At 40.6% G+C, this 14,420-nt stretch overlaps 1 protein-coding gene across 1 annotated transcript in view; it reads left to right on the forward strand.

Annotated features, from left to right (window-relative positions):
- Positions 1-1,536: 1,536 nt before the first annotated feature.
- Positions 1,537-14,420, forward strand: part of NF1 (neurofibromin 1) — a 464,504-nt gene continuing 451,620 nt past the window's right edge. Inside the window, 1 exon segment of the mRNA XM_030222524.1 lies at positions 1,537-1,787. Within this exon segment, the coding sequence (XP_030078384.1) occupies positions 1,728-1,787 (60 nt within the window). The 5' untranslated portion in view covers positions 1,537-1,727.

A 14,420-nucleotide genomic window follows, 5' to 3' on the forward strand; every position in this document is an offset into this window, starting at 1 on the left:
AAGGATTTATGATATCATATTGAAAGGAAGAAGGTTCGAGGAAACAAGAGAAAATGGTTCTTTATTGAGGATATAGATGGCATGAAGAGCAAGGCAGAGGTGATGGAAACCTGTGCTGTGATAGAATGCAGGCATGATTACAACAGATATAGAGGACAGTGGTAGAAACAGATGGAAGGCTAAAGTACTCCAAGCAATCTACACCTTACTAGTTTGTCTAAATGTCTATTGTGTCTTTTCAAATAGTTTTGATGATTTATGTACAGGGTTGATGCGAGTAAATGCAGGAGTGTGGCTGCGTGTAAACAGGGAGGGTACAGGGAGTGTATGTACTCGAGAGAGAGTATGTGAAGGTGAGATATGAATGAAAGGAAGGTTACATTTCTAGTAGAAAAGAGCTGTCAAGACACTTACAATGACAAGTGTTGTGATCTTTAGCAGAGGAGGTGGTACTGCCTCTTTGAAAATAGAGGGAAAAAAACACAAAACAAAAACAAACCAACTCTGACAGAATGGTCGCTGTGGCATCTTTGAGATTTTTTTCAAATGCTATGTGAATGGAAAATGGATGCACAAAACAGCAGAAGGTGGCATAGGCCCATTTCGTATGGAATGAAAAGAAAACAGAGCACAATTTATCCTATATATAGAACATAATGAGAACGATCTGTCAAGTTTCTCCTGCTTAAAATTGTTAGAAGTGTAAGCCTCAGAAAACTAATACAACCCCGATTGCATGTTTCCTGACTGTAGCGAAACATAAAATGTTTTTGTTCTACTATTAGCAAAACTATAAAATGCAAACTTCCCAAAGCTGAGAGAAAATAAAAATCTGTCCACCACAGAATAAGTGGGATAAACGCCATATAAACCTCAGGAGTAAGTGCAGCAAAATATGTTGCAACTGCCACAAAGATAAGAAATACAATGTGGCCTGTAACAATACTGAACACAAGAGCAAACACTGTAATTATTTCTATTTTATGCAATCATTGTTTCCAAGGAGTTTACAATATAAGTGGGTACATGACACGAGAACAGATAACGAAACGTGTCCAAAACCGCAGAGCGAATTAAAAGTAGAATTAAAGCTGCTGTCTTCTGATTCAAGTCTCATCTATGCCACTAGGCCCCACCCTCCATGTATTTAATTAATTAAATAGGAGTTTTTGGCAACACAAATTGTCACAGCAATAAAGTTTCTTGAATCGAAGAGATGACATCACCAGGCCGGCTTTCTTTTTCATTAATGAAACTGTCCGAGAGCCTTTTTCATTATCCTTTCCTTTGCCCACCTTGTATTCTCCGCCTTGCTTGTATTGCGCATGCGCGCTCCCCCTTCTTCGCAGCTCGAGTGGAAAAGGAGCAAACTTCCGGTGTGGTGTCATGGCGTCTTCGCAGTGATGGCTGTAGAGAGACTTCGATAGCAAGCGAGGGGGAGGGGGGAAAGAAGAAGAGGGAGGGGAAGTTAAAATAATAATAAAAATAAAAAAGGAAGCCAAAAAAAAAAAAGACATCCCCCTAAACAACAAAATAAAAAAACAACGTAGTCGCGAAGGTTTAGAGGGGGGAACTGAGAACCTCCCACCCCTCCCCCAGGGGAAGAAGGTACTTTGCAATATATATATATTGTATATATATTTATTATACGTATATCTACAAAATCCGAATCCAGGCGGTCCCGGGAGTGTTCACACTCCCCCTGCCCGGGCTCTTCCCGGGCTGAGATGGCGGCGCACAGACCGGTGGAATGGGTCCAGGCCGTGGTGAATCGGTTCGATGAGCAGGTAAAAAATAAAAATTAATAAAAAAAATTGGTAATGGGGGGGTTGGGCGAAGCGGTTTGCACGGGCTTTGGCCGGCCTTGCTCCGAGGCCCCGGGCTGGGGGTGAGGGACTCTGGGGAGAGACATATATAGGGCAAAAGGGGGAGAGGAATTGTCCCCTTGAGTGGGTGAATGGAGTGTGCTTCGCTGTAGTGTACGGCATGTGTATAGATTGCACTCATTTGCAAGACTAATTTGTATATTTTACCTTTCTTTAGCTTTTCGTTTAGTGTTGGTTTATAGTTATTTATTTTTGTGCTTCTCTTTCTTTTATTTCTGGCCAAATGAAAGAGGCTTGGACTGTAGGTTGCATCCGAGTCGTAATCGCTGAATGCAAAACAACTAGCAGACTTTGCTGATCTGTGATGGTGTCTTGTGTGTATGTTTAAAAACATGTATAGAGATAGATTTAAATCCCGTGTGAGTTTTGGTGACTGCTAGGCATATTGCATAAGGTTTTGAAAACCGTTTTTAATTGAGGGTTTCTAGGGATGGATGAGACATACACGTAATCTCTTTATAGCCTGAAGCTCCTATGCCCGTATTAACATGATCAGTACCTAGCAGATTACACGGTAATGTATCTTTGTTTTGTTCTTTACTGGAGAAATACAGGCACAATTTCTTGGGGGTGGGGGTTGCTGCATTAATGAGCTCTGCCCTTGCATTTCATAAGCCGAGATGCATTTCAGAGCTAAGGGAGGATACAGTTTTTTGAGTTAACTGCATGCTGCTCATGAAATATTTCCAAAGCAGAAGTTGATACTATAAACTGGCACTCGTATTGGATTAAATCCTTATTTTCCTGATTTGTAATATTTAGTAAGCAAGATTATAAAGATGCAGTCAAACTTGTAAGCATCTGAAGAAGATAATTAGTCTGATTAAAGGTATAGAATCATACATAGGTAGCATTTCATACATTCATGCTTCTTTCATCATATATTTTGCATAACTAGTATTTTAATTGCAATATGGTATTGTAGCATTTTAGTTATCAACAATTAGGTAGTTTTTTTTCTGGAGTAAATTGATGCAGATATTTGATACAGGAAACTTTGTTGACTTATTGTTAATGATCTGGTGGTTTTCAATTATATTAAGTTGCAAGTCTCTTCCTCTTCACAATAAACAAATAAAGCTTTTCTTTTTATGTATCAGTGTTTTTGAAGCCTTGGGCATTATTTGCTTTGTTATATATATAGCCGAATTGGGCTAGCCAACATCTGTTAAATGTTAAGGGCTCAGCTTTTTAAACAGAAACAGTTTTCTACACAAGGTTTTGATGTAGTTCTCATTTAGTGTGCACTTACATTTTTACATTTTCCTTCTTAGCATTTTTATTTTTTGAGTAAGTATCTACTGCATTTACTTATGTTGTCCCTTAAATGTTGAAGAGTGCTTTGTTGGTAAGTCTGGATGGAGAAATATTCTTTTTGTTATCAAGAATGCATACTACCATGTTCACTTATTTGTGAATGTATCTGTTCTGTGCATGAATGAGACAGAAACCCTAAGGAACTTTCAGTTTTAGTATAGCTATGAGAGACCCGGTTTGCACACAGAAAATAATAAGGGCAGAAATCAGTTCTGACAAATATGTCCACTTAAATTTTTGACTCTTGACATTCAGTTGAAAGGAGTCACACAAGCACTCTATGGGTTCAGTGACACCCATGGGGGAGGCTTAGGAGGGTTACTGTATATTTTTTACATCCCATTTCTAGAATAGAGTGGAGGAGAAGCCTAGTGGTTAGTGCAGTGGACTTTGATCCTGGGGAACTGAGTTTGATTCCCACTGCAGCTCCTTGTGACTCTGTGCAAGTCACTTAACCCTCCATTGCCCCTGGTACAAAATAAGTACCTGAATATATGTAAATCGCTTTGAATGTAGTTGCAAAAAACCTCAGAAAGGCGGTATATCAAGTCCCTTTTCCCTTTCCCTATTGGAGATTCTACATAGAATGTTGCTACTATTGAGATTCTAGATGGAATGTTGCTATTCCACTAGCAACATTCCATGTAGAAGCCTGCCCTTGCAGATCAGCAACGCGGCCGCGCAGGCTTCTGTTTCTGTGAGTCTGACGTCCTGCACGTACGTGCAGGACGTCAGACTCACAGAAACAGAAGCCTGCGCGGCCGCGTTGCTGATCTGCAAGGGCAGGCTTCTACATGGAATGTTGCTAGTGGAGGAGTAGCCTAGTGGTTAGTGCAGTGGACTTTGATCCTGGGGAACTGAGTTCGATTCCCACTGCAGCTCCTTGTGACTCTGTGCAAGTCACTTAACCCTCCATTGCCCCTGGTACAAAATAAGTACCTGAATATATGTAAATCGCTTTGAATGTAGTTGCAAAAAACCTCAGAAAGGCGGTATATCAAGTCCTATTTCCCATTTCCCAATATTGGTTGTTTTTAAACTTTCTGCATTTTTCCATTCATCCAGTCACATGTCTTGAATTCTGACTTGGAATTTTATTTCTACACTACCTACTCCCCTAAATTATTTATGCCAGTTTGGGCTCTTCCCTTGGTCATTTTTTGCCATTTCCTCAGAGCAGGTAAAGATTACTTCCAAAAGCTTTAACCAGCATAGCTGTAGCGTACACAAGTGAACAAGCATTTCCTTCCTGGAATAGAGTACTACTTTTATTAACATGAACACCTTTTTGCTTTTCATAATAAATAATAAATTTGATAGAACAGTTTTAATATTTTGGCACTTCTTATCAAAACACAAACCAAAGAGTAGGGTAGATGGGCTATTCCAAAGGACACAAGGGAGACGCAACAATTCTTATGTATAAGAATTGTTGCGAGCTACACCAAAGACTCAACACAGCAGCTATGTTTTGGCACAAAGGCGTGTGCCTCAGAAGTCTAAATAGAAATGCATAAAGGTAAAATCTTACATGAACATAAAAGTAATAGAATATGTCTACGTACTAAAGAAACAGATAAATGTTAATCGTTTCACGAATAATCTAAAAGGTAAAATTAATAAAAGAATACATGTATAAAACTCTGAAAATAAAATGTATACAATGCTGTATCAAGGGTCAATTTCAATAACTATGGGAAATACATTAAAATTTATACAGAACAGGAAAAAAACATATAACCCTTGTAGACCATGCAATCTTTAAGAAATAGTTAATTATATTGCGGAGAAAGAATAAAAAAAACTTTGTATAAAAGTGTGCTTTAGCACTGATACAGAAAAAGTGCATGTATCATAAGTTGCATCGATACAGTTTTAGATTTACACAAAACACAATATATTGGAATGTCAAACGTTTAACTTCATGTAAGTTTTTATCTATATTCATTTCTGTTTAGACTCCTGAGGCAAATGCCTATGCACTGAAACACAGCTCCTGTGTTGAGTCTTTGGTGCAGCTCCAATAAATTCTTATATATAAGAATTGTTGCGTCTCCCTTGTGTCCTTTGAAAGAACACATCAACCCTACTCTTTGGTTTGTGTGTTTTACAGTCATAGAGACTGAATGTTCCTCCATTTGTTGTGACACTTCTCATCAAAAGCCATTGAAACAGAATTTTTCTGAAAGTGGTGAGAATGTATTGTATATAAAGCATTGAAATGCGCAGATGTAAAATTGTTTAAAAATATGAAATCTGTCTTTAGGATTCCATTATTCCTGCTCCTTTGCCCCTAGACCGACTGTTAGGTATTGACGTTTTATTGGGCTATGTTCATTGTTTTTGCCCCATAACAGTAGTAAATAGTGTCTTCTATGGTTTAAGGACTAATTTAGCAACTAAGATGTAGAGCAGTGATTCCCAAACCTGTCCTTGGGAACCCCAGCCAGTCAGGTTTTCAGGATATGCACAAGATCAGTTGGTATGCAGATCTATCACATACATATTCATTATGAATATCTTGAAAACCTGTCTGGCTAGGGTTTTCCCAGGACAGGTGTGGGAATCACCAATAAAAAGCATGTTAAGTTACTGGATTGTTTCTTAAACATTATTAACTAATTGTTCAGTAAAGACAGCTAAGCAAGATGGCTGTTGTCATATTACATGTAATTTATACATAGAACATTTATGATTGTATTGAATTGTAGTTTTAGGCTTATTTATATTAAGTCTCAAATTCATCAGATGTTGCCTCCCATTCTATTGCTGTAGGAAAAAATACCTTTGATAAATCAGGCTGATAAGGTTTTTATAAACAACAAATGTTTTTAACTCAGAAAAATATAATCTGAAATCACAGCAGAAGGCAAATTGCTAATTTCATGCACCTTAAAAATTCTGCTAAATCTATGATATAAATTTGCATTCAGAAATGTGGTTTTGCTGAGGCTAAGAACACAAGAATAGCCATACTGGGTCAGATCAATGGTCCATCTAAGACACAAGGTAATGTAGTTGGGAAGAGAGGTGGTGAGAGAGAGAGAGAAAAACATAGGGCCTCATTTACCAAACCACGCTAGCAATTTCCCCCACGGCAAATGAGAGGAAGCCCATTAACAGTTCCTATGAGTTTTCTCTCATTTGCCACGCCAGGAATTGCTAGCACGGTTTAGTAAGAGACTGAACTTCAAAGGATTTAGGGGGAATTAATCAAAGCTTTAGCATGTGTTAATGAAATTAGTGCATTCTAAATGCTAAGATGCCCATTTATACCTATAGGCTTCTTAGCATTTAACGTGCACTAATTTCATTAACATGCACTACAGCTTTGAATTCCCCACTAAAATTCCCAGGCTCCTAAATACTACTGCTACTACTAATCATTTCTATAGTGCTACTAGACGTACGCCTCACTGTACACATTATATGTAGGTACTTTCTCTGTCCCTAGAGGGCTCACAATCTAAGTTTTTGTACCTGGGTCAATGGAGGGTTAAGTGACTTGCCCAGGGTCACAAGGAGCTGCAGTGGGAATCGAACCCAGGTAGGCTCCTAAATTTACCTCTTTGAAAATATACTAGGGATGAATCCCTAAATTAATGATACTAAAAAATGGATTGCAATAGGGTAAGACTTAAGGTCAGGGGTGAGGGGCGATTGGTGAAGTTCAGTAGGCACCTAAATTAGGATCCTGAATTCCTGAATCTTGGCAAATTAATGGCAGTTCTAACTTGGTCAATTTTCAACTAAAAATTTAGAATCCTAAGTTTGGCTGAAAGCAGACAACTCATAAGAACCTAAATGAGGCCTTTTTACTAAGCTGCAGCAAAAGGTGAACTAAGCGTGCCCTTACGCATTTCTTTCCCATACACTGCAGCCGTAAAATGGCTGATTTACTTTTTTTTTTAATATTAATGGTCATGCCCCTGTGTTGTCATTAGCGCAAAAGCCATTTTTAGAAATTACTGCATAAGTACTTATCGCCATCCATTTTGTAGGCGGTAAGGGCTCATGCCATATCCCTCTGCTAACTAGTTAGCATGTGTTAATGTAGATGTGCTAACTGGTTAGCTCAGGAATGCCCCCTTGATACGCCCTCACTCGAATTTAGAAATATTTCTTTGCGCGTGCACATTTTGGAGTTACCACAGGTCACCTGGGTGTGTCCTGAAGTACTCTGCTTTTAGCTGTGTTAGGTGTACGTTAGTGCCTAATGCAACTTAGTAAAAAGATTTCTAAATTAGGTGTCTAAATTTAGAAGCTTGGCTTTAAATATTGGGCCTGATATTTTTAAAGCATTTCCATAAAGGATATTTTAAAGAGAAAAATAATTTAACAATTTGACCATGCACGTAATTGAAATGGGATTAATTTATTATAACAGCAGTAGAAAAGTCCAGTTTTAAAACTTGTTTCTAATCAGACTAAGGTGTAACGTGCCTTCACATAGGTGACAGAGGCAGCTTGGAATTTGCTTTTAGAGTTTATCATCTTATTCCTTAAAGGTATCTTCAGTGTTAGAGAGAAAAAGTTATCCTTCCATAAAAAGGACCTACCACTATAAATATACTCTTTCCGGCCTTTTAAAAGCAAATTGCATCTCATTGGATCCTCACTCCATACAGTGCCTTACTTCGGTTGTTATCCTCGGTCACTGTAAACGTAGAAAATGACTCAGACCATACAGCTTATCCAGTCTGCCCATCCATACCAGTTACTAAGGTCTACAATCTTTTGCCCTTAGAAATCCTTTTTGCTTGTCCCGTGTTTTTTTGAGTTCAGATCCAGTCCTCATTTCCACCACCTCTGCTGGGAGTCTGTCCCACATGTATTATAATTTCTGTAAAGAAATATTTTGTTTGATTACTCCTGAGTTTACCCCCTTTCAAATATTAACATTACACCTCATTATTGGAAATACTGAGTATCTATGCTGATATCAGTTAGGCCTTTTTATTCTTTCCATTATCAAGTTTATACAAAAGGAGTTGAGAATGTCTGTCTGTCCATCTGCCAATCTGGGGGCAAAATAACTCTCCAAAAATTTAACAGAATAGGATGAAACTTGGCATTTTGGAAAAATGAGTAAAAAGACAAATCAAGTGGAAAAAATGTGCAGTATTAGACTGGAGATTCCACAGGAAGAAGCCCACCTTCTCCCAACCCCTCCCCCCCCCCCCCAAAAAAAAATGACCCCGTGCAATGGGATGAAGCTTGAGGTGTTGGAAACACAGGTAAAAAAAAAAACAACACATTGAATTTGAAATTGGGCCAAATTTGGACTCAGTCACAGAGAAACAAGCTCACCCTTCAAAAACAAAAAAAATTGACTAATGCATTCCTGCTACTGTAGCATAGAAACTTACATACAGTGAAACATAGCAGTTGAGAGAGTAGAAAATAGGGAATTTTTCTTTCTAACTGCCTCTCCCTAACATCCAAACTACATACTCCCTGCACAAACTGCACCACCCCAGAAAACTACCACTGCAACTACCCCAATCCCTCGCACAATGCTCCTGCCACCCCAGCTGTCCCAGCACCCTCCAAACTGCCCCAGCCAAATAATACCCCCTGCAATTGCCTAGTCACCTTCAAAGTACCCCACCCCTACCGACAGTTACTAAAAATGCTGCAAACTGCTCCTTACAACTTTATCACCATCGTGCAAATTGCCCTCACAGCTGCTCCACTACCGCACAAACTACCCCACACTCAAAAATACCTTTCCTGCAACTACTCCACTGTCCTGCAGACTGCACCAGCCACAACTACCCTATGATTTCAAAAACTGCTCCACATGTAAAAACTATCCCTGCAACTGCCACATCACCCCCAAATCTTTTCCACCTCACATTGCCACATATCCCCCAAAAAAACCCCTCAGACTGCCCTGCCACCCAAAACTACCCCTACATAACTTCCGTAGCCTCACAATTCCACAAACATCCATGAACCCCCCCCCCCCCCCCAAAAAAAAAATACCTCCTATAAATTGTACTGTCACATCCAGGTATCCCCCCCCAACACACCACATATGGTACACATACAGAATGCACAACAATGATACACACATACACACACGAAAGAATATCATGAACCATGCTGTGCATGCTTTCTTGTTTAATGTTATCCAAGTTGTAGACTTCAAGTAAGTGTACTTCGATGTAGACCCATATGTTTTAAATGTGTGTCCCTTGATGAAGATCCAAATCTATTGTAATATGCTTTGAGCTCCTAATTGAAAAAGCGTGCAACAAATGATTAAGAACGGATGAAGACATGAGATACAAAGAAGGGTTCCTATGTAGGGGTGAGAGGTTGGATGGGTTGGTTGTTGGTGGGATGGGCTGGGTGGAAGGTGTTTGGAATATCTTTCACTTTGTTACACTCTTTGTATTTGGAATGTCTAGGTCCTTCATGGTAATACTTTTGGGTTGGGTGGTTAAGAGGATAGAGGTGTGGGAGGAATTGGTTGGTGGGTTATGTAATGTAAAAGAGATAAAGTGATATTTTTTTTAACATAAATATTACACTGGATGATATGAATTCTTGCCCTCAAAAGGCAATATCTCAGTCTGTAACAAGGGTGGGCAAATTGTATGACCACAGGGCCATATCAGAATTAGGGCTGTACCAAATATTCATATTTGATTCAGTTCAGTCCCAAATATATTATTCATATTAGGCCGTATAATGATTTAAGTTCTAATATGAATAACCTGGGGCTGTATTGTGCTAAATCGTACTGAAATAAACACTTGATCTCTGATTTCACATTGCTTCTTTTATTTATTTTTTTTACAGTTTTTAATTATAGTAAACTAGTAAAAAAGGCCCGTTTCTGACAGAAATGAAACGGGCGCTAGCAAGGTTTTCCTCAGAGTGTGTATGTTTGAGAGAGTGTGTGTGAGAGTGACTGTGTGAGAGAGAGAGAGTGAATGTGCGAGTGTGTGTGTGTGAGAGAGAGAGAGTGAGTCTGGGTGCGAGTGTGTCTGTGAGAGAGAGAGAGTGTGTGCAAGTGCATATGTGAGACAGTGTGAGAGAGAGAGAGTGTGTTTCACACTGATACAGTGTGTGCGAGAGAGAGAGTGTGTGTGAGACACACAGACTCTCTGTGAGACTGAGTGTATGAGACCAAGAGAGTGTGTGAGTGACTGTGTGACACATAGAGAGTGAATGTGATACAGTGTGAGACATAGAGTGTGTGAGAGTGAGAGAGAGAAAGACATTGACTGTGAGAGGGAGAGAGTGTGTGTGTGACAGAGATACCTCCCCCCCTCTGGTGTCAGGCCCCCCTCCCTCCCTCCCTCTCTCTGGTGTCAGCCCCCCCCCTCTCTCTGGTGTCTGAGCGTTACTGCGCAGGACGCTGAGCTCTGGCTGTGCTTCAAGGAACTGACCAATCCTATTTATGGTTTAACTTTTTATTGATGTCACATCCACAACATTTAAGCATCAATTACAATCACCAAAATGATATCTCTAAAGTCAATAACAAAACCTTTTGTTAAAGTAACATCAGACTTTTACATAGTCTTTTCATCCCTCCCTTGTCCCCCACCCCCCCAACCCTCCCATCCCCCCCTCCCTTTTACCCTCCCTATGATCTGTCTAAAGGCATCAATGGAGTCTCCAGGTTCTCAATCATACTTTAAGGATGAGACTTCTTCCTCTTTGCGTGAGTTTGGCTATAAAGGGACTCCACGTCTTTAAAAAAACGTGATTTCCTCTTAAAGGAACCCCTGGCCTCTTGCGCTTCCCAAGTCATCAGTTGATGTACTTGATTGCGCCAGTGCCAAAATTCAGGTCTATCCGGAACAGTCCATTTTTGCAAAATACATTTACGTGCTAGTAAACAGAGCTTTCTACACAGCAGGACTTCCTCCGCCCTTAGCCCCCTGAAAGAGCCAGGACAGTCCAACAACAACTGTTGAGGTGTGCCCTGTACCCTTCTTGACAGCATCAAGGAAAGAAAGGCCACCACCCGTTTCCAAAAACATCTTATAATCCCACATTCCCATAAACCATGGTATAGTGTATTATCAGCTAGATTACATTTCATACAGGTAGGCGAACCAATTCCTCCCGCTCTAAACAATTGTACTTGTGAGAAATATGCCCTGTGGATGATTCGATATGCACATTCTCTGTATCCCGCCCCACTAATTATTTGTGGAATACCTTTAAGGTGTGCTATAATATCCCAGGAGGCGATATCACATCCCACATCCAATTCCCATCTCCGTCTGAGCTGTGTCAAATCCCTTGCTGGTGCCAAGGACCATATTTTCTTCTGGAGGCCAGAGATTGAAGGAGCCTCCTCAGCGGCCTCCTCAAACAGTGTCTGAATCTTCTCCCCCAATTTGTAATTCAGGGACGCCCTGTCTAAGGATTGTACATAGTGCTTCAATTGACAGTAGGCAAAAGTGTCTCCCCGGTCTAATCACTCCAGTCTGATCTTGACCAATCCTATTTAATAGAATGCACCTCCAACATTCTGAAGCCGAGAAACCTCGTGTGGTTGGTCACTTCTGCTTGTGACGAACCCAGAAGTACGTAATGTCAATTCAGGAGATGGATACAAAGAGCAGGAATGCCTCAGCCATGCAGTCAGCTTCAGAATGTTGGAGGTGCGTTTTATTATATAGGATTTTTAACAAAATAATACAAGTAATACACTTGCTCAGGAATCAAGAGAGAACACAAAAACTAATAAAAAATACATCATCACAGAAGAAAATGAAAAGAGGAGAACTCCCCCCCCCCCCCCACACAAATCAATTTAACTCTGCCTTCCCGTGTCCCCAATACCCAGGACCCCAGAAACCTTGGAAGGAATAATCAAGAAGAATTAAACGGTCCGATCCCACTTCTTTTATTATTTGTTATGTTAAAGCTCAATGCCTGTTATTCTTCGGCCGAATAATAGTTTTCATTATTCGTATTCAGCCCAATAGTAAAATATGCTATTTGGTACAGCTTTAACTTAGAATATAGTATTCTTCCTGAGGTCTCAGTTACCTATTCAAATTTAATTCTAAGTGAGGAAAAACAATTAAATATACAGTAATCAAAATGGTACATTCAAATGAAAAACAACCACCACACTTAAAAATAGATATGACTAGCCAGACTTTTACTTCGTTATGGAAATGTATAATAAGCCTGGGTTCCTGTTTTATTGGGGCCTCTGAGTAGAATTTTAGGGTGGGGACCTCTAAAGGCAGTCCTATTCTCTTGACATTTATATGACTATTGACCATGCTCAACATTTTGGCTATGGCTTTAGGTGAAGAGCTGCAGAGGCAACCCCTCCATCTTGAATCTTCTGTAGCACAGAGAGTCTGTGAAGTACCTACAAGCATTCTTCTGGGCACCACTGTCCGTTGGCTGACCTGGAAGCCAGGTGCCTGACTCTGAAAATCAAAATTAAAGAACACAAAGAAAAATTGTAACAGTGTAACCATTTCTTGAGGGGAGGCAGAGAGAATTTAGGAGGGGCCCAATTCCTATTCTGCGTTTCCTGCATGACCTCCCCTTACATGCCTTAGTGGGGAAGGGGAAGCTTGTGGGAATGTTTTTGCTTGCTCAGGATATGACCCCAGATCCTAATATGCAGGCTGAGCCATGAAGGAAATGATTTCCCCACCAGGCCAAAATTATTTGTGTCACCCAACAAGCAGGAGAGTAACTGTAAGTGGTGGGGGCTGTTTGGGTTCTCAGGGAAAGCAGGGGCAGATTTCCCCCCTCTTTGTCTATCGTAGTTAACTTTTCAGGTAGTTCAATAGTGAAAAAAGCCAGAGTGCCAGCAGTCTTGAGGGGTGGGGGGACAAAGAGTTGTGGTGCTGTTGTAGCCTGATGGTCATAAGAGTCTAGAGAAGAGAACGGTCCAGAAAAACAAATATGAATGTGCTGGGTCTGACTGAGAGTAGGAATGCTGTGGAAATTTCTGCCTGCCAGTGATTCAGGGGTTGGGGAGGATAGCAGCTTGCATTGCAGCTCCTGGGGTTGGAACCCAGTTGAAGTCCTGGGTTGGTGTAGCAGAGACAAATGGAGAACTGAGGGTTTGAATGGGAAGGGGGTTGGAGGTTGACAGTGATAGTAAGTCAGATGACAGTGATAGTAAGTCAGTAGTACAAAATAAAGAGTCCATAGTTTGTTGGGCAAATTGAAAGGCGTCTGTGTGCTATACTTTGGTTACTGAAGTGCCAGTAGTCTCTATCACTTTCTTGCTGCCACAGGCTGATATGGCTACCTTTCTGGAGGTTTTACTAAATGTGAAACCTCTTGCATGATAGCTTATGTTCTATTTACGTCTTTGTTTCCCCCCATCTTCCTCATTTTTATTTGGAAAGATTTGTTTATTGGCATTTGTTCCTGTGGTTCAAAAAGAAACAGTTCCTGCTATTACCAGCGTGTTCCCATTTTCTAGAATGTTGACTGTCATTCAGTTGGCTTCCAATATGGACTCCTCAGAAGTGGAAACGGAGAAGTCAGGTAGCAGGTGCTTGTGCACTGGACATGCATGCTCTTGCTTGGGGTTTAGACTAGATTGTAAGCTCCATGGAGAAGACACATTCTCTTATAGTGCCTGCCCAGTTGCTTATATCCTGTATTATTATTATATGTTATTAATTGTGGTAGTAGAACCTGTTGGAAAGGGCACACTGACAATGCCATATTTCCTTATTGGCATTCTGGACTAGCTCAGCTGAACTGATGGGTTGTGCACGCCTTCCAGCAGGTGGAGACAGAGAACATTTTCTTGCATGAGCCAATGAGAGTCCATCTCATCCCTAGCAGGTCTCAGTATTCTCAGTGTCCAGCAGGTGAAAGATGTGCAGAGCCCTTCAGTCTCTCTGTTTTTGACTTTCTGTCTTAACAGGTATATTTTTCCTTTATTTGTACACACTGGGATACTTTAGCTGGCAGAGGTTGAAGCCCATGGGGGTTTTCTGTCACCTGAGCGGTGAAAACTCGGGTGGCTGGATCCTTCCTCCTTATTATATCCCCAAGCCTTCCATGAGCAGTGCTTTGGTGTTATTACTTTTGGGCTGGCCTGCACCTCTTCGAGGGAAGGGTTCTGCAGTGACGGGAGGGACAGTCACTTTATTTGTTAAAAAAAAAAAGTTAAGAAAAGAAGCCCTTTATTTCAGCCGTCTTGGGTGGCACAGCGGCTTAAAATAAAAAAGGTTCCAATGCAGCGCGGCATGC

The sequence above is a fragment of the Microcaecilia unicolor genome, chromosome 13 (genome assembly GCF_901765095.1).
Source record: "Microcaecilia unicolor chromosome 13, aMicUni1.1, whole genome shotgun sequence".
Classification (NCBI taxonomy): Eukaryota; Metazoa; Chordata; class Amphibia; order Gymnophiona; family Siphonopidae; genus Microcaecilia; species Microcaecilia unicolor.